Source organism: Rhinichthys klamathensis, unplaced genomic scaffold (assembly GCF_029890125.1).
Source record: "Rhinichthys klamathensis goyatoka isolate OS25496 unplaced genomic scaffold, OSU_Roscu_1.1 h1tg000033l_1, whole genome shotgun sequence".
NCBI classification, from domain to species: domain Eukaryota; kingdom Metazoa; phylum Chordata; class Actinopteri; order Cypriniformes; family Leuciscidae; genus Rhinichthys; species Rhinichthys klamathensis.
In genome coordinates this window covers 1,281,385-1,301,087 of record NW_026606582.1, presented here as the reverse complement: position 1 = coordinate 1,301,087, position 19,703 = coordinate 1,281,385, and the positions used below count along the sequence as shown (strand labels likewise).

Genomic DNA, 19,703 nt, shown 5'->3' with positions numbered 1-19,703 from the left:
CATTTATATGATCCTTTTCCACTCACTTAAAATTAAATCTATATGATATTCAAATGTATTACCTAAAAGTATTTAGATAATAAATATAAAACCATAGTGGCCCCAAAAGAATCTGGGCACTTAAAAAGTATTATAGTATACAAGTTCAGCATTGCTATTTTACTATTATTTATATACTAATATTGTATCAATTGAATATTTTGAATTAGCTATTAATTTTATAATTTCAGTTTTAATTAAGTAAAATGCGATATCCGCCGTGTTATTCTGTCATGTTTTCTCCCTTTCTTTCCAAACCGCGACAAACGCCAGTCTCCCTTCTCTGCAGAATGCGATATATCCGCTCTAAACCAATCACAACGCACCATTCCACTCTCAACCAATCACAACGCACCATTCCACGCAATGTAAACAGTAACGGCAGCGCCTCAAATACACCCGGCTTCCTAGTTTTTCTCATCTATTTTGTACTTTTCGATCAACAAACAAACAAAAAAATGAATAATTTTGACGGCATTGATGAACCTGTGGTTGGGTAAGAAACGTAAGGCATCGAAATCGAATCATTTACGTGAGGAGATTAAGAAGACGAGGCACTCGGGAGGAGGACAAATGTTTTCAATCTTCTTTACAGTTCTTAATAAAAATATTATACTAATAAACTTACGTTGTTGTGTATTTTCAACAGTTTCAATATGAAAAAAACAAACTTTTATATTGATTCAATGGATTAATTGCATTTTTATTTATTTTTTTAAATGGATTTATTGCATTTTGGGGAAAAAAATAATCTGTTTTTATAATACATCTTTGAAAATCAAAACCTGGATTTTAATTTTGTTTTGTTATTATGACCTACAAATGCTATGTGAACGTTTGAAACAGAAAATAGTGGTTTTCATCTTTCCACTTTCTTGGTAAAGAAAACACATTTTTACTCAAATTAATCTAAATGGATTTATTGCGTTTTGGAACCAAACTCTTCAAATAAACCGTAAATAATTTACTTTCAAATGATTCGTTACAAAAGTGTGCATCAAATATGCTAAACACAGAAGCTTGAACGTGTGCGTGTGACGCGCTAGAACAGAACTCATTGGTTCTCGTGCATCACACACACACACACACACACATTTAAACTTCTTTACCTTTTAATGACGGTTGGAAAACACCTAAGTATAGCCGATACCAATAAGTGAAAAAAAAACTATCCTTGAGATCTACTCGGACATCCCTAGTTTCATCTAATTTGTATTCTAATTAACAATAATTCCTTTTAAAGGTTTAATCAACAATAACAACACTGAAGTGCATACGCGTAAGATCAGAGGGATCGTGCTTTTCTGCGTCAGCTCCTAAACTGTGGAGTGATCTTCCTCTGCCCATTAGACAAGCCGGTCTTTATTTTGATTGATTGATTGATTGATTGATTGATTGATGCATTTCATAACAAAGAATTTATAAAAAGTTATTTATTTTCAGGGTAAATGCATGTTTAAGGAAACAAAATGTAAAACACTAGGATTCTAATAATAAAAGTTTAAACAATAAATATTTTAAACATTATTTTATTGTGCGATTAGTGTCACACTTTGTAGAAACAGTTCATCTGGAAACCGTACCTCCTCGGTTTTCCTGCGCAGAATGAGTTCCTGTTGTCTCTTTTGAGCTTCAAGCAGTTTCATCTGGTGCTGTACAAGAGGAAAGAACATCACATTGAACATATTTCACTGTCAGTTTCATGCTGTGCCAGTGTTATTTTCCCATCATGCACCTCCTGTTTCCGCTGGTCCTTCTTCAGTGTGGCGATCTCTCGGTTCCTGCGGGATTCGGCCATTCGGTTCTTCTCCTGCTGCTCCTTCATCTGCTTCATCAGACGCACCTGACAACAGACAACACTAGTTTAGCTGGAGGGTTTGTGCTACAGAAAGTGGATAGTGACAATTAGAGCGATTTCTCCTGTCACTGTGAAGAGTATGGAGCGGTTTAGAATAGCTACTATACTGCTCATATGTGTACTGTGGACAGGATGGACATTTACTCTATACATAAGAACATAGCAAACTACATGAGATGCTGTTCCTACAACGCTTGGCATTCGCCTTGACTGTTAACTTCTAAGTGTAACATTAAACTCATGCAACAATGTAACGTGAGTAACAGCTGTGTGTCATTCAGAAATTAATTCCAATTTGAATTAAGGCAGGAAACAAGATCCAGAATTACAGTCGGAATTTAAGCGTAAAATAGAAATCTTCATTCTCATCTTAATTGTCTCATTTAATTATCTCATTGATTATGAGAGAAAACTAATTGAGTAACTATGACGAATTCAAGTACATAAACTGCCATACTGTATGTTATTAATTTGATTTTGGCCGACAGTCCTAATTTTAGCTTATATATTTGGTTACACTTTATTTTGATGGTCCCCTTTAGACATTCTGTTAATCTAACCTACATGTCGACTCACTCTCATTAGAGTTTTAGTATTAGTAGACTGACTAACTCTCATTAGAGTTTTAGTATTAGTAGACTGACTCACTCTCATTAGAGTTTTAGTATTAGTAGACTGACTCACTCTCATTAGAGTTTTAGTATTAGTAGACTGACTCACTCTCATTAGAGTTTTAGTATTAGTAGACTGACTAACTCTCATTAGAGTTTTAGTATTAGTAGACTGACTCACTCTCATTAGAGTTTTAGTATTAGTAGACTGACTCACTCTCATTAGTTTTAGTATTAGTAGACTGACTCACTCTCATTAGAGTTTTAGTATTAGTAGACTGACTCACTCTCATTAGAGTTTTAGTATTAGTAGACTGACTCACTCTCATTAGTTTTAGTATTAGTAGACTGACTAACTCTCATTAGAGTTTTAGTATTAGTAGACTGACTCACTCTCATTAGAGTTTTAGTATTAGTAGACTGACTCACTCTCATTAGAGTTTTAGTATTAGTAGACTGACTCACTCTCATTAGTTTTAGTATTAGTAGACTGACTCACTCTCATTAGTTTTAGTATTAGTAGACTGACTCACTCTCATTAGAGTTTTAGTATTAGTAGACTGACTCACTCTCATTAGTTTTAGTATTAGTAGACTGACTCACTCTCATTAGAGTTTTAGTATTAGTAGACTGACTCACTCTCATTAGAGTTTTAGTATTAGTAGACTGACTCACTCTCATTAGTTTTAGTATTAGTAGACTGACTCACTCTCATTAGAGTTTTAGTATTAGTAGACTGACTAACTCTCATTAGAGTTTTAGTATTAGTAGACTGACTCACTCTCATTAGTTTTAGTATTAGTAGACTGACTCACTCTCATTAGAGTTTTAGTATTAGTAGACTGACTAACTCTCATTAGTTTTAGTATTAGTAGACTGACTCACTCTCATTAGTTTTAGTATTAGTAGACTGACTCACTCTCATTAGAGTTTTAGTATTAGTAGACTGACTCACTCTCATTAGAGTTTTAGTATTAGTAGACTGACTCACTCTCATTAGTTTTAGTATTAGTAGACTGACTCACTCTCATTAGAGTTTTAGTATTAGTAGACTGACTCACTCTCATTAGAGTTTTAGTATTAGTAGACTGACTAACTCTCATTAGAGTTTTAGTATTAGTAGACTGACTCACTCTCATTAGTTTTAGTATTAGTAGACTGACTCACTCTCATTAGAGTTTTAGTATTAGTAGACTGACTAACTCTCATTAGTTTTAGTATTAGTAGACTGACTCACTCTCATTAGTTTTAGTATTAGTAGACTGACTCACTCTCATTAGAGTTTTAGTATTAGTAGACTGACTCACTCTCATTAGTTTTAGTATTAGTAGACTGACTCACTCTCATTAGTTTTAGTATTAGTAGACTGACTCACTCTCATTAGAGTTTTAGTATTAGTAGACTGACTCACTCTCATTAGAGTTTTAGTATTAGTAGACTGACTAACTCTCATTAGAGTTTTAGTATTAGTAGACTGACTCACTCTCATTAGTTTTAGTATTAGTAGACTGACTAACTCTCATTAGTTTTAGTATTAGTAGACTGACTCACTCTCATTAGAGTTTTAGTATTAGTAGACTGACTCACTCTCATTAGTTTTAGTATTAGTAGACTGACTCACTCTCATTAGAGTTTTAGTATTAGTAGACTGACTCACTCTCATTAGTTTTAGTATTAGTAGACTGACTCACTCTCATTAGTTTTAGTATTAGTAGACTGACTCACTCTCATTAGAGTTTTAGTATTAGTAGACTGACTCACTCTCATTAGAGTTTTAGTATTAGTAGACTGACTCACTCTCATTAGTTTTAGTATTAGTAGACTGACTCACTCTCATTAGTTTTAGTATTAGTAGACTGACTCACTCTCATTAGTTTTAGTATTAGTAGACTGACTCACTCTCATTAGAGTTTTAGTATTAGTAGACTGACTCACTCTCATCAGAGTTTTAGTATTAGTAGACTGACTAACTCTCATTAGAGTTTTAGTATTAGTAGACTGACTCACTCTCATTAGAGTTTTAGTATTAGTAGACTGACTCACTCTCATTAGAGTTTTAGTATTAGTAGACTGACTCACTCTCATTAGAGTTTTAGTATTAGTAGACTGACTAACTCTCATTAGAGTTTTAGTATTAGTAGACTGACTCACTCTCATTAGAGTTTTAGTATTAGTAGACTGACTAACTCTCATTAGAGTTTTAGTATTAGTAGACTGACTCACTCTCATTAGTTTTAGTATTAGTAGACTGACTCACTCTCATTAGAGTTTTAGTATTAGTAGACTGACTCACTCTCATTAGTTTTAGTATTAGTAGACTGACTAACTCTCATTAGAGTTTTAGTATTAGTAGACTGACTCACTCTCATTAGTTTTAGTATTAGTAGACTGACTAACTCTCATTAGTTTTAGTATTAGTAGACTGACTCACTCTCATTAGAGTTTTAGTATTAGTAGACTGACTCACTCTCATTAGAGTTTTAGTATTAGTAGACTGACTCACTCTCATTAGAGTTTTAGTATTAGTAGACTGACTCACTCTCATTAGAGTTTTAGTATTAGTAGACTGACTCACTCTCATTAGTTTTAGTATTAGTAGACTGACTCACTCTCATTAGAGTTTTAGTATTAGTAGACTGACTCACTCTCATTAGTTTTAGTATTAGTAGACTGACTCACTCTCATTAGTTTTAGTATTAGTAGACTGACTCACTCTCATTAGAGTTTTAGTATTAGTAGACTGACTCACTCTCATTAGTTTTAGTATTAGTAGACTGACTCACTCTCATTAGAGTTTTAGTATTAGTAGACTGACTCACTCTCATTAGTTTTAGTATTAGTAGACTGACTCACTCTCATTAGTTTTAGTATTAGTAGACTGACTAACTCTCATTAGAGTTTTAGTATTAGTAGACTGACTAACTCTCATTAGTTTTAGTATTAGTAGACTGACTAACTCTCATTAGAGTTTTAGTATTAGTAGACTGACTCACTCTCATTAGAGTTTTAGTATTAGTAGACTGACTCACTCTCATTAGAGTTTTAGTATTAGTAGACTGACTCACTCTCATTAGTTTTAGTATTAGTAGACTGACTAACTCTCATTAGAGTTTTAGTATTAGTAGACTGACTCACTCTCATTAGTTTTAGTATTAGTAGACTGACTCACTCTCATTAGAGTTTTAGTATTAGTAGACTGACTAACTCTCATTAGAGTTTTAGTATTAGTAGACTGACTCACTCTCATTAGTTTTAGTATTAGTAGACTGACTCACTCTCATCAGAGTTTTAGTATTAGTAGACTGACTAACTCTCATTAGAGTTTTAGTATTAGTAGACTGACTCACTCTCATTAGAGTTTTAGTATTAGTAGACTGACTCACTCTCATTAGAGTTTTAGTATTAGTAGACTGACTCACTCTCATTAGAGTTTTAGTATTAGTAGACTGACTCACTCTCATTAGAGTTTTAGTATTAGTAGACTGACTCACTCTCATTAGAGTTTTAGTATTAGTAGACTGACTAACTCTCATTAGAGTTTTAGTATTAGTAGACTGACTCACTCTCATTAGAGTTTTAGTATTAGTAGACTGACTCACTCTCATTAGTTTTAGTATTAGTAGACTGACTCACTCTCATTAGAGTTTTAGTATTAGTAGACTGACTCACTCTCATTAGTTTTAGTATTAGTAGACTGACTAACTCTCATTAGAGTTTTAGTATTAGTAGACTGACTCACTCTCATTAGTTTTAGTATTAGTAGACTGACTAACTCTCATTAGTTTTAGTATTAGTAGACTGACTCACTCTCATTAGAGTTTTAGTATTAGTAGACTGACTCACTCTCATTAGAGTTTTAGTATTAGTAGACTGACTCACTCTCATTAGAGTTTTAGTATTAGTAGACTGACTCACTCTCATTAGAGTTTTAGTATTAGTAGACTGACTCACTCTCATTAGAGTTTTAGTATTAGTAGACTGACTCACTCTCATTAGTTTTAGTATTAGTAGACTGACTCACTCTCATTAGAGTTTTAGTATTAGTAGACTGACTCACTCTCATTAGTTTTAGTATTAGTAGACTGACTCACTCTCATTAGTTTTAGTATTAGTAGACTGACTCACTCTCATTAGAGTTTTAGTATTAGTAGACTGACTCACTCTCATTAGTTTTAGTATTAGTAGACTGACTCACTCTCATTAGAGTTTTAGTATTAGTAGACTGACTCACTCTCATTAGTTTTAGTATTAGTAGACTGACTCACTCTCATTAGTTTTAGTATTAGTAGACTGACTAACTCTCATTAGAGTTTTAGTATTAGTAGACTGACTAACTCTCATTAGTTTTAGTATTAGTAGACTGACTAACTCTCATTAGAGTTTTAGTATTAGTAGACTGACTCACTCTCATTAGAGTTTTAGTATTAGTAGACTGACTCACTCTCATTAGAGTTTTAGTATTAGTAGACTGACTCACTCTCATTAGTTTTAGTATTAGTAGACTGACTAACTCTCATTAGAGTTTTAGTATTAGTAGACTGACTCACTCTCATTAGTTTTAGTATTAGTAGACTGACTCACTCTCATTAGAGTTTTAGTATTAGTAGACTGACTAACTCTCATTAGAGTTTTAGTATTAGTAGACTGACTCACTCTCATTAGTTTTAGTATTAGTAGACTGACTCACTCTCATTAGAGTTTTAGTATTAGTAGACTGACTCACTCTCATTAGAGTTTTAGTATTAGTAGACTGACTCACTCTCATTAGAGTTTTAGTATTAGTAGACTGACTCACTCTCATTAGTTTTAGTATTAGTAGACTGACTCACTCTCATTAGTTTTAGTATTAGTAGACTGACTAACTCTCATTAGAGTTTTAGTATTAGTAGACTGACTAACTCTCATTAGTTTTAGTATTAGTAGACTGACTAACTCTCATTAGAGTTTTAGTATTAGTAGACTGACTCACTCTCATTAGAGTTTTAGTATTAGTAGACTGACTCACTCTCATTAGAGTTTTAGTATTAGTAGACTGACTAACTCTCATTAGAGTTTTAGAATAGTAGACTGACTCACTCTCATTAGTTTTAGTATTAGTAGACTGACTAACTCTCATTAGAGTTTTAGTATTAGTAGACTGACTCACTCTCATTAGAGTTTTAGTATTAGTAGACTGACTCACTCTCATTAGTTTTAGTATTAGTAGACTGACTAACTCTCATTAGAGTTTTAGTATTAGTAGACTGACTCACTCTCATTAGTTTTAGTATTAGTAGACTGACTCACTCTCATTAGAGTTTTAGTATTAGTAGACTGACTAACTCTCATTAGAGTTTTAGTATTAGTAGACTGACTCACTCTCATTAGTTTTAGTATTAGTAGACTGACTCACTCTCATTAGAGTTTTAGTATTAGTAGACTGACTCACTCTCATTAGAGTTTTAGTATTAGTAGACTGACTCACTCTCATTAGAGTTTTAGTATTAGTAGGCTGACTAACTCTCATTAGAGTTTTAGTATTAGTAGACTGACTAACTCTCATTAGTTTTAGTATTAGTAGACTGACTCACTCTCATTAGAGTTTTAGTATTAGTAGACTGACTAACTCTCATTAGAGTTTTAGTATTAGTAGACTGACTCACTCTCATTAGTTTTAGTATTAGTAGACTGACTCACTCTCATTAGAGTTTTAGTATTAGTAGACTGACTAACTCTCTTTAGTTTTAGTATTAGTAGACTGACTCACTCTCATTAGTTTTAGTATTAGTAGACTGACTCACTCTCATTAGAGTTTTAGTATTAGTAGACTGACTAACTCTCATTAGAGTTTTAGTATTAGTAGACTGACTAACTCTCATTAGTTTTAGTATTAGTAGACTGACTAACTCTCATTAGAGTTTTAGTATTAGTAGACTGACTAACTCTCTTTAGTTTTAGTATTAGTAGACTGACTCACTCTCATTAGTTTTAGTATTAGTAGACTGACTCACTCTCATTAGTTTTAGTATTAGTAGACTGTTAGGGTTAGTGGAATAAGTTGACATGCACTTGCAAAGTAACTTATAGTCATCAGAATGTCTAAAGGGGACCATCAAAATAAAGTTACCATATATTTGATAAATTCATATTTGCTCATTTTAATGAAGGGTGGTAATAATTTTGGAGCTGACATTACATCTAGAATTGCCATCGTATTTAGCAGTAGAAAAACCTTTACAAAAATAATGTAATTTCATTTGGACTATGGAAATTGCTCATAATTAATATAAAAATGCAATAAGTTCAATATGTCAATATTTATTTGTATAGTCATCTATAAACAACTTCATTTTTTGCAGTATGTTGCAGAAGGGTCTGTTGACCACTGGGAGGCGCTGTTTATTATGCAATATTTTGAGTTGTAATGGTGATTCAGCGTTTCTCAGTGATTCAGCATATGTCTGTGCGGTCTCCATGGTGACACTTACTTTGGTTTTCTTCATTTCAGCCAGATCCAGCTGCAGTTTCTTCAGTTGTTTCTCATACTGCGACTGGTTCTTCAGCAGACGAGCGTGTTCTTTCTGAGCCGCCTGTAGTTTCTGCAGCTCTTTGTTCATCACACCGAGTTTCTTCTCGTATTCTGCTTTGATCCGTTTGCTCTTGTCCTCAGAGCACGACTCCACAGAGCCTAAGACCAACAAACAAAACCATAGCGGTTACGTATTTAAAACAGTAATATCCTAAACTAATATTGACAAACTATATATCATTTGAAAGCTTACCATCTGTAGTTTTCACATATGGTGATTGATTTTCACAATAAATTACAGAAGAGCCGTAATCTATCAATTTGCAACAATAATTTTTTCATACTCCTAAGGCGTGTTAAGACCTTTATTTTGAAATGGTGATGAACATGAAAATCATGAAAGAATGGTAGAAACCTCAGTTTGTTTTCATGACAATAGTTTAAAAGATAACATCCATACATTTTTGTTTGAAAAAAAGGTCTGAAAATGTTTTAAATATAAAGAAAGTAATTATAGATTCACCATTTGTGATGTGGCAGCGAGCTATAACGCACATGCGTGTTATTTTTATGTGATTATTGAGGTTGAATTCATATCAAAATATGCCAAACTTCCATTACTACTTCTGAATACGAGGCCTACTTCATAAATTGTATGAAAATTGTGGAAATAATGGTTCAGATCACTCAAAACACATATGGAAATGGAGGCGCCCTTATATGGGCAGTAATGGAGTCTGGTTGTGCTCTAGTGGAAGCGTTCGGTACTGCGCCTAAACACACTCACTGAAAGCTCATTTACTGAGATATCAACCTAAAATTTGCAACAACTTGTTCAGAGCTTTGGCTTTGATTTTCTTGCAGTTTTAAAGTCCACCAGGTTTTGAAAAAAGTATATTTTATATAAAATATGAATAATTAAATTTTTACATTTTCATAAACTCAAACTTCTATAACTTTTTTTCTGTTTCACTTTCTTAATTTATTTAACTTCAACAAAAATCTGCCAAATGTCTTCTTTAAAACAAGACCAATCATACATCTACATTCCAAAGCATTCTTGAATTACAACCATTTAAGTTCGGATTGTGCATTTTCATGTTTATTCAAAAAAGGGGGCGCGACACTTGAGAGGTTTAACAGAACATCGCAGCAAAGGTATTTCCAACTTATTTTTACTTCTAAGCGAAGAACGAAAAAGAACTTCGCGGTCAGTATATCGGAGAATCACCTCAGTCTCTCGTACGTTACGAGCAATAAGTTGCTGACTGCAGTTCACTTAATGGCCACCGGTGTCGCTAATATCAAGGGTTTCTGAATTATACATATAGCCCCTTAGATGCATGTGTCTGGCCTTATTGTGAATGACTCAATGCAGGTTCCATGTTTCATAATCTGTCATGATTAAACTTTAAAGGGTTAGTTCACCCAAAAATGAAAATTCTGTCAATATTTACTCACCCTCATGTCGTTCCAACCCCGTAAGACCTTCGTTCATCTTCGGAACACGAAGTAAAATATTTTTGATGAAATCTGACAGCTGGATCACTCCTCCATACTAGTCCATAGGCTTCTTCAGGGATTGAACTTGTCGGCCTCGAAAAGTTATTAAAGACATCGTTAAAATAGTCCAAGTGACTACAGTGGCTCAATCTTAAGTTTATCAAGCGACGAGAATACTTTTTGTGCGCAAAAACAAACAAAAATAACGACTTTATTTCAACTATTCATTTCCTTCTCTTTGGGCCTCGAGTCAGTTAACGTAGTGTGATTCCATAGAGCTACGTCACACGTAGGCTCACTATTGGCCGACACTGGTCATGTGCGTGATGCGTGTGACGTACAACAACAGAAGCGCTGCGCTGATACACTAGTGAACTGACTCCAGGCCCAAAGAGATGGACATGAATAGTTGAAATAAAGTCGTTATTTTTGTTTGTTTTTGCGCACAAAAAGTATTCTCGTCGCTTGATAAACTTAAGATTGAGCCACTGTAGTCACTTGGACTATTTTAACGATGTCTTTCATAACTTTTCGAGGCTGGCAAGTTCAATCCCTGAAGAAGCCTATGGAGGAGTGATCCAGCTCTCAGATTTCATCAAAAATATCTTAATTCGTGTTCCGAAGATGAACGAAGGTCTTACAGGGTTGGAACAACATGAGGGTGAGTAAATATTGACAGAATTTTCATTTTTGGGTGAACTAACCCTTTAATAACTGAAAAGGTATTTTCCAGCGTACCCATGTTCTGCAGCACGCGGTCTCGCTCCACCTGTGTGTCTCTGATTTTGCACTGCAGCATCATGAGTTTCTGTTCGTACTGTTGCTTGAGTGTGTGCAGACGTCTCTGACTGTTCTCCAGCTCGTCGATCAGCTTCTGCTTGATGGCGATCTCACAGGTGATGTTGGCCAGATCCGCCTGGAAGTCCTCTGGTCAACACAACAATAATGAATACAAAAATGTAATATGTTTACATACAGGTCATCATTAAACAGACAATATCTTTACATGAAATATTATATATGTGCTATATTATATTATTTAAACAAAATACCAATATTTTATTTGAACGTCATTACTTTAAAACGAATAGAATTGGCGTACTGAAATACTGTTTGTGTCCTAATATTGGTATTATGACGCTTTAAGGCTGTTTTAAAAACAGTGAATTGTTTTACAGTAAACATCAGTACCCTTCTCATCCAGTTCAGAGTCAGACTCATCAGAGCTTTCCTCAGCATCCATTTCCTCTTCCTCAACTTCCTCCTCATCTTCCTCGCCATCCCCCTCCTCACGGTCACTGGCCTCCTATGGGAAATAATTTCATATCAAAGACTGAACGATGAGCTCCAGCCGTAAAACATGTTCTGATAGTGGCCTGTCAATCATACCATCTCTGGCTCCTGATTGGTCGATTCCAACTGCTCTCTCTCGCTAATCTTCTGTTCGCCGTCAAGCGTTTCATCTTTGTTGGCACTGCAGGGGGAAATCAAAACTAGAAATTAAAAATCTATTTAGTAAAAACACCTTTTTTCAAAATATGCAGCATAGATTATCTGAAACAAAACAGAAAACAGACAATTAGGGGGGAAGGAAAGAAAACATGGTATTATGATGGAGATGATGCAACGGAAAAGTTAAATGGTTGCTATATTATGAAAGCGGATTTGCTCTTTTGAAAACATTGGCAATTCATAACTTCCTCTCTAGTTCACCCAGACTATTAAAACATCTGATTCAGAAATCTTCATGGTATGACGTCACACTGACAGCATGAGCTAATTTGCATATGCCCGTCCACATTCACATTTCAACACTTACTCAGAAAATTGACCCGCCCTGATGAACAACACTGTGAACTATTAGTGAAAACTATTAAAAAGCACTTTTGCTTATTGAAATAAAAGCTACAATATAATAAGGATATTAAATGAAAACTTAAGGGCAAATTCACACTACAGGACTGTAAGACTGAACCGCTGTGATGCTCGTCATCTTGCAGCTCATAGAGGCAGTCCCGACTCCCGACCAACAGCAAAATAAATGTTTTCTCGTATAAATGCTTGAGAGAAATTCACGCAAGTGATGAGGTTTTTCCGTTTATAGCGTCTGCTCTGTGATTGGCTGGGTTAGTTCCACCTTGTCATTGCAGTGCACACACTACAAGATCATGTGGCGATAACATCAAACAGGGTTGAAAAAATTGCGACTGTTGGAGACCGGCTCAGCCATAAATGAACCTCATTGGTTCTCGCAAGTCAAGCGAACATGCGAATACATCATTTGTATTCCGAAGATTCGTATGGGTTTGGAACGACATGAAGGCGAGTCAATAATGACCGAATTTGGTAACACTTTACTTGAAGGGGTGTACATAAGACTGACATGACACCTTCATAACCATGACATGACATATGTCATGAATATGAAGTAGGGTTTATGCATGTTTATGACAACTGTCATTAAGTGTCTTTCGCTCAATAATGACATTTTGAATGCAAATATGACATTGTTTAAGATGTCTTTGTTATGACACCTTGACATAAACCATAACATAATAACCTGTCAGTGTGTTTGTCATGACAACTTGACATTAAATTAAGTTAAACTGTCAGGTGGCTGGTTTTGACATTGGCTGTCATAAGGCCATTATAACTGTGTCATGAATATTTTTCGTGACCTCAACTACAGTGGTACAAATTGAATTTGTCATTAAACAGTTATAATGGCCTCATGACAGCCAATGTCAAAACCAACCACATGACAGTTTAATGTAATGTTAACCAATAAAGCTAGGTGGTTTCTTAAGTTTGATAATTAAACTGCTATGTCATGTTTATGACAAGTTGTCATGACAAAGACACTGACAGGTTATGATGTATTGGTTTATGTCAAGGTGTCATAACAAAGACATCTCAAACAATGTCATATTTGCATTCAAAATGTCATTATTGAGCGAAAGACACTTAATGACAGTTGTCACAAACATGCATAAAACCCTACTTCATATTCATGACATATGTCATTTCATGGTTATGAAGGTGTCATGTCAGTCTTATGTACACCCCTTCAAGTAAAGTGTTACCCAGAATTTAAATTTTTGGGTGAACAAACCCTTTAAATTGAAGTTCTAAAATTACTAAAACTTAAAGGTGCAGTATGTAATATTGACAGCTAGAGGTTGAATTTGGTACTGCGGTCCAATTTCCAAATATTGGAGAATATTTTAAGGTATTTTTATGCTTTAGTACAGTCAAGAAAATTACATACAGCACCTTTAATATAAAATAAATTAAATCTTAACAAAATTACTAAAAATAAAATTAAAACCAAAACTTAAAAATATATATATAAAAAAAAACACTTCAAAATAGTAATAAAAACTATACTATAAAAATAATACTAAAGTAACAGTCAATCAAAACAGAGGACATTTACATACAGGTACAGCAGCACAATGTCTGTTGTAAGGTTCAGACAGAAGGTGGAAAATGATTAAAAAAAACTAAATTCTCAGTGTTTATGGTGAAAGAATGAAGAAAACGTCATGGAAATGTTGAAATGTCACCTGGACATGCTCTTAACAGGTTTCGTGAGATTCACCCATTACTTTGAATGATTTTTATTTTTTAACCCAAATTCAGTTTTAAGTACATGAATGAAGTATAAACATTTTCTGGGCTGTTCTCCACGACTGGAAACTACCTGCCTGAAAGACAATCAGAATTGAAAGGTTGCAAGCAGAGACGAAACACAGGGGGTTATGGTTAATTCTAGAGGGGAAAGAGAGACACAGGGACAAACCTGTCTTCCTCCACCTCTTCCTCCTCATCCTCCTCTCTCTTGTCACCCAGCAGCTGCTGGAGTCTTCAGCGGTCAGAGGTCAGAGGTGAAGGGTTAAAGAGAAGAAACGGGGAGCATAGAGAGAGACAGATAAGGAGGGTACGGTACAGACATTAGTAAAGACGTTGTTGGTTCATTGTGGATAAGAACGCACTATGTCAAGGATATCATGACTGATATAATATCTCTCTAGGTTTATTTTGTTCACTGTCCCCCTCCCCCCTAGTTTTAAGTTTAGTCTTCTGTAAACCTTTGAACAGCATTTATTTGAAATAGAAAAATAATATTATGTATATACACAGTGCTTGACATTAACCTTTTTGCTCAACAGTCACTGTGGCTAGTGGTTTTCTAAAGTTACTAGCCACAATTATTTTTTATACTTGTCACAAATATTAATATTATCTCATAATGTGGCAGCAGGTATATTAGGCTGATGTCACTTTTAAGGGGTCATAAATTGAAGAATCAAATGAGATTTTGACATATATACACTCACCGGCCACTTTATTAGGTACACCTGTCCAACTGCTCGTTAACACTTAATTTCTAAGCAGCCAATCACATGGCGGCAACTCAGTGCATTTAGGCATGTAGACATGGGCCGTTTCTCAATACCAAGTACGCAAACTTTGGACTTGCGTCCTTGGCAGTTCGGACTTGCCAAGTTCGACTCAGAAGAACGAACTCCCGAGGACGAGAGGACGCGAGTCCAGTTATTCTGCAAATGGAACAGTGCGTTCTTGATCGCGTCACTCAGCACGCTCTGGCTACTCCGGTTATCTTTATGTATATTTTAGGCAACAATAAAACGAAATGCTACAACTCTGCCTCTTTTCGTCAACAATAAAACGAAATATGTTATAAAACACCACCCTGCCTCTTTTCATTTAAAAATCTTAAACATAGTAGCCTAATGGCCATGTGGTTCAGGCAACGCGTAATATCTTCACTGCATATATTTATAACAACATGAACATGATCTTTTTGTTTTCATTTTAAAAATGTGAAACATTATTTATTTTTATTGACATTTAACAAACAGAGACAAGGTTGTGTCATTTTATTTTATTGTACATTGTGAAGAGAATGTTAAAATAAATCTAAAAATATATATATTTTAAAGTATATAAAATAAAATTACACAACCCTGTCTCTTTTTGTTAAATGTCAGTTTTAATGATCAATAATATCTACAATGATAAATAAGGCAAACAATTCAAACATAAGTAAGCTCTCTAATAGGCTACAAAAATCAAGTTAAATAGCCTAAACATATAAAGTTATGAAACTTCACTTTGCCCTCAGCTAAAACGATTTTTTGCCAAGGAACAAACAATAGTTTAATGAGACCAAAGATCGACTTATACACAAGACGAATTATACGTCAAGTTTATCCACTAGACTAGAGACATCAGAGCCAGCGGCAAACGTCAGACGCACTAGCCGAGGAAAAGCTGTTCCAGTCGGGGTTGATGAGCGTTGAACAGAGACATTTTTCAAATAGGCGCTATCTTTATAAATAAACCACAGATTTGAGTTTTAAACAACCACATTCTCGCCTGAAACACTCTTAAAATTACATTTCATGACACATTAACAGTAGTATTTTGATATTACGCGGGTTTTCTCCTCTACTATTGACGCTTGCTGGTTGGTGCGAGATGCATTCTGGGATACCTGGCTGTCTCAAGTCCGCACAAGTCACCTCTCGGTGCATCCTCGGTAAACGGGGCGGATCAAGAACACATCCGGGGATTTGAACTGGACTTGGCTAGATGTGAACTTTGAATTGGAACAGTACTTGGGCAGTGACTGATGACGTTTCACAAGTCCACAAGAACACAAGTACAGACAAGAACGCATATTGAGAAACGGCCATGGTCAAGACAATCTCCTGCAGTTCAAACCGAGCATCAGTATGGGGAAGAAAGGTGATTTGAGTGACTTTGAACGTGGCATGATTGTTGGTGCCAGAAGGGCTGGTCTGAGTATTTCAGAAACTGCTAATCTACTGGGATTTTCACGCACAACCATCTCTAGGGTTTACAGAGAATGGTCCGAAAAAGAAAAAACATCCAGTGAGCGGCAGTTCTGTGGGCGGAAATGCCTTGTTGATGCCAGAGGTCAGAGGAGAATGGCCAGACTGGTTCGAGCTGATAGAAGGGCAACAGTGACTGAAATAACCACTCGTTACAACCGAGGTATGCAGCAAAGCATTTGTGAAGCCACAACACGCACAACCTTGAGGCGGATGGGCTACAACAGCAGAAGACTCCACCGGGTACCACTCATCTCCACTACAAATAGGAAAAAGAGGCTACAATTTGCAAGAGCTCACCAAAATTGAACAGTTGAAGACTGGAAAAATGTTGCCTGGTCTGATGAGTCTCGATTTCTGTTGAGACATTCAGATGTTAGAGTCAGAATTTGGCGTAAACAGAATGAGAACATGGAACCATCATGCCTTGTTACCACTGTGCAGGCTGGTGGTGGTGGTGTAATGGTGTGGGGGATGTTTTCCTGGCACACTTTAGGCCCCTTAGTGCCAATTGGGCATCGTTTAAATGCCACGGCCTACCTGAGCATTGTTTCTGACCATGTCCATCCCTTTATGGCCACCATGTACCCATCCTCTGATGGCTACTTCCACCATGTCACAAAGCTCTAATCATTTCAAATTGGTTTCTTGAACATGACAATGAGTTCACTGTACTAAAATGGCCTCCACAGTCACCAGATCTCAACCCAATAGAGCATCTTTGGGATGTGGTGGAACGGGAGATTCGCATCATGGATGTGCAGCCGACAAATCTGCGGCAACTGTGTGATGCCATCATGTCAATATGGACCAAACTCCCTGAGGAATGCTTCCAGCACCTTGTTGAATCTATGCCACGAAGAATTGAGGCAGTTCTGAAGGCAAAAGGGGGTCCAACCCGTTACTAGCATGGGGTACCTAATAAAGTGGCCGGTGAGTGTATATTGCACTTTTTGGTTTATTATTTCAGATGGCTTTTTAAAAGACTACAATTGAAAAATGTATATATTATATATAAAATTCAACCTGACAAAATGGCAAGTCGTAGTGACTGCTTTACAAGCCACTGCTGAAAATTCACCCAGCCCTGTGTATATATTTATATATGTCTTGAAAGGAACTCATGCAAAAAACAACAACAGAAACATCCATTTCTATCTGCCATTAGCAGGTGTGGTAAAATAACCCCGATTACAGTCTGTACGATAATGCCTGACGTAGTAATTACTCCGCTGAAAGAACAATACAGCTCACCATGAAACCAGACAAATCCCACAATGTTTTTGTTTCACTCATCTAGAGTCGAGGGGCAATTATTCATGACACACTCCCTTTCCGTCAGTTACCACGGCAACAGCCCCTCCAGATACCACCTCACGCTAAGATCGCTCTCACCCTTTTATTACCTCTTTTTTTTCTTCTTCTCCTTCCTCTTGAGTTTCTCCAGATCTTTCTTGGCGATCTCAATGATGTCGGTGGTCTCCTGGCTCGGGTCGGCCCCCAGCAGGGCGGGAGAGAATGATCCAGAAGGTCCGTAAAACTGAGGACGGCTGGACACTCGCGTGAGGTTACGCCTCAGGTTCTCATTCACCGCTTCGCTCTCCAGAAGTTTGGCTCTGAAATACACACAAACATTTAGAATACTTATTTTATAGAAAAACTAGTTCTCTTTTTATCTAGCCAGGACGTTGCTATGCAATTGCAATGGTGCTCTGGTTGGTGTTTTTAGCAATTAATTTTTCCCATAGGGATTTGTGAAAACTTTTTGTTAAAGCACTATAAGCCATGAAACAAAACAACCAGCTATGAGGTGAATCATAAAATTACAGAGTTATATATAAAAGCAAAAGAATATCTGAACGTCCAGCTAAAAAATAGGCACACAACATTAAAGATCCAGCAGGATGTTTAACCGTGGGCATGGGGTACTTTTTATCCCTGTTTTAAACACTAATTTAAAAATGTTAATTAAATATTTAAAAAACAATATGCAGGGGTTGGCGCTGAAACTGAAAGACTGGCAAATATAGTGTTGGAGGTTTCACGGCGATATATGCATATTCACTGATTTTACATTCCATCAGTAAGAGCAGAGTGTGAATGTGAATGCAATAACACAGCTGTACATCAAATATTGCAATCCACACAACATAATAGGAGACATATCAGAGTTCAAAGGAGGACAAATTGTTGGTGCGCGTCTCGCTGACTCATCTGTGACCAGGACAGCAAGTCTTTGTGGTGTATTGAGAGCTACAGTATCCATGGTAATGTTGGCGTACAACCATAAACCACATCCAACGGGAGAAACTGTCGAAGCAAGAGGAAGCTGACTGAAAGGAATGTAACCCGGATTGTATGCAGTGAAACAGCCGCCCAACTCACTGCAGAACTGAATCCTCCTGTTTCCACCAAAACCGTTTGTCAAGAGCTCCAGAATCAACATTCATGGTCGGGCTGCTATGGACAAACCTTTGGTCACTCGTGCCAATGTCAAATGAACTAAATCAAATTACACTTCAAATAAAATTTAAGTTTAAGTGTTCGTTTTTTGATGCTATAAAAACGGGAATGTGACGGGAAGGAGATTGAAGCTTCAGCTTTAATTTCTACATGTCCATAACGCTTTATTTCAATCAGTAAACTTTGTACTAACCGTTTCTGCGGGAGTGAGGGCGGGACCTTGATATCGCGGCTTTACTTTACAGAATCGGGTCCCGCGTTCACTAGTGCGCAGAATCGGGTCCCGCCGCATTCACTACTGCGCAGAATCGGGTCCCGCGTCCACTAGTGCGCAGAATCGGGTCCCGCCGCGTTCACTACTGCGCAGAATCGGGTCCCGTGTTCACTACTGCACAGAATCGTGTCCCGCCGCGTTCACTACTGTGCAGAATCGGGTCCCGCGTTCACTAGGGCGCAGAATCGTGTCCCGCCGCGTTCACTACTGCGCAGACTCGGGTCCCGCGTTCACTACTGCGCAGACTCGGGTCCTGCATTCACTACTGCGCAGAATCGGGTCCCGCCGCGTTCACTACTGCGCAGACTCGGGTCCCGCGTTCACTACTGCGCAGACTCGGGTCCCGCGTTCACTACTGCGCAGACTCGGGTCCTGCATTCACTACTGCGCAGAATCGGGTCCCGCCGCGTTCACTACTGCGCAGACTCGGGTCCCGCCACGTTCACTACTGCGCAGACTCGGGTCCCGCCGCATTCACTACTGCGCAGACTCGGGTCCCGCCGCGTTCACTACTGCGCAGAATCGGATCCTGCCTTCACTACTGCGTAGACTCGGGTCCCGCCGC

At 36.9% G+C, this 19,703-nt stretch overlaps 1 protein-coding gene across 1 annotated transcript in view; it reads right to left on the bottom strand.

Annotated features, from left to right (window-relative positions):
* Positions 1 to 19,703, bottom strand: part of kif21a (kinesin family member 21A) — a 63,621-nt gene that overhangs the window by 23,416 nt on the left and 20,502 nt on the right. The window contains exons 11-18 of the mRNA XM_056245754.1: positions 17,808 to 18,017; positions 14,322 to 14,384; positions 11,909 to 11,993; positions 11,711 to 11,825; positions 11,258 to 11,446; positions 8,976 to 9,175; positions 1,775 to 1,882; positions 1,623 to 1,691 (exon numbers count right to left, since the gene is read on the bottom strand). Coding sequence (XP_056101729.1) covers positions 1,623 to 1,691; positions 1,775 to 1,882; positions 8,976 to 9,175; positions 11,258 to 11,446; positions 11,711 to 11,825; positions 11,909 to 11,993; positions 14,322 to 14,384; positions 17,808 to 18,017 — 1,039 coding nt within the window. The remainder of the gene's footprint in view (positions 1 to 1,622; positions 1,692 to 1,774; positions 1,883 to 8,975; positions 9,176 to 11,257; positions 11,447 to 11,710; positions 11,826 to 11,908; positions 11,994 to 14,321; positions 14,385 to 17,807; positions 18,018 to 19,703) is intronic.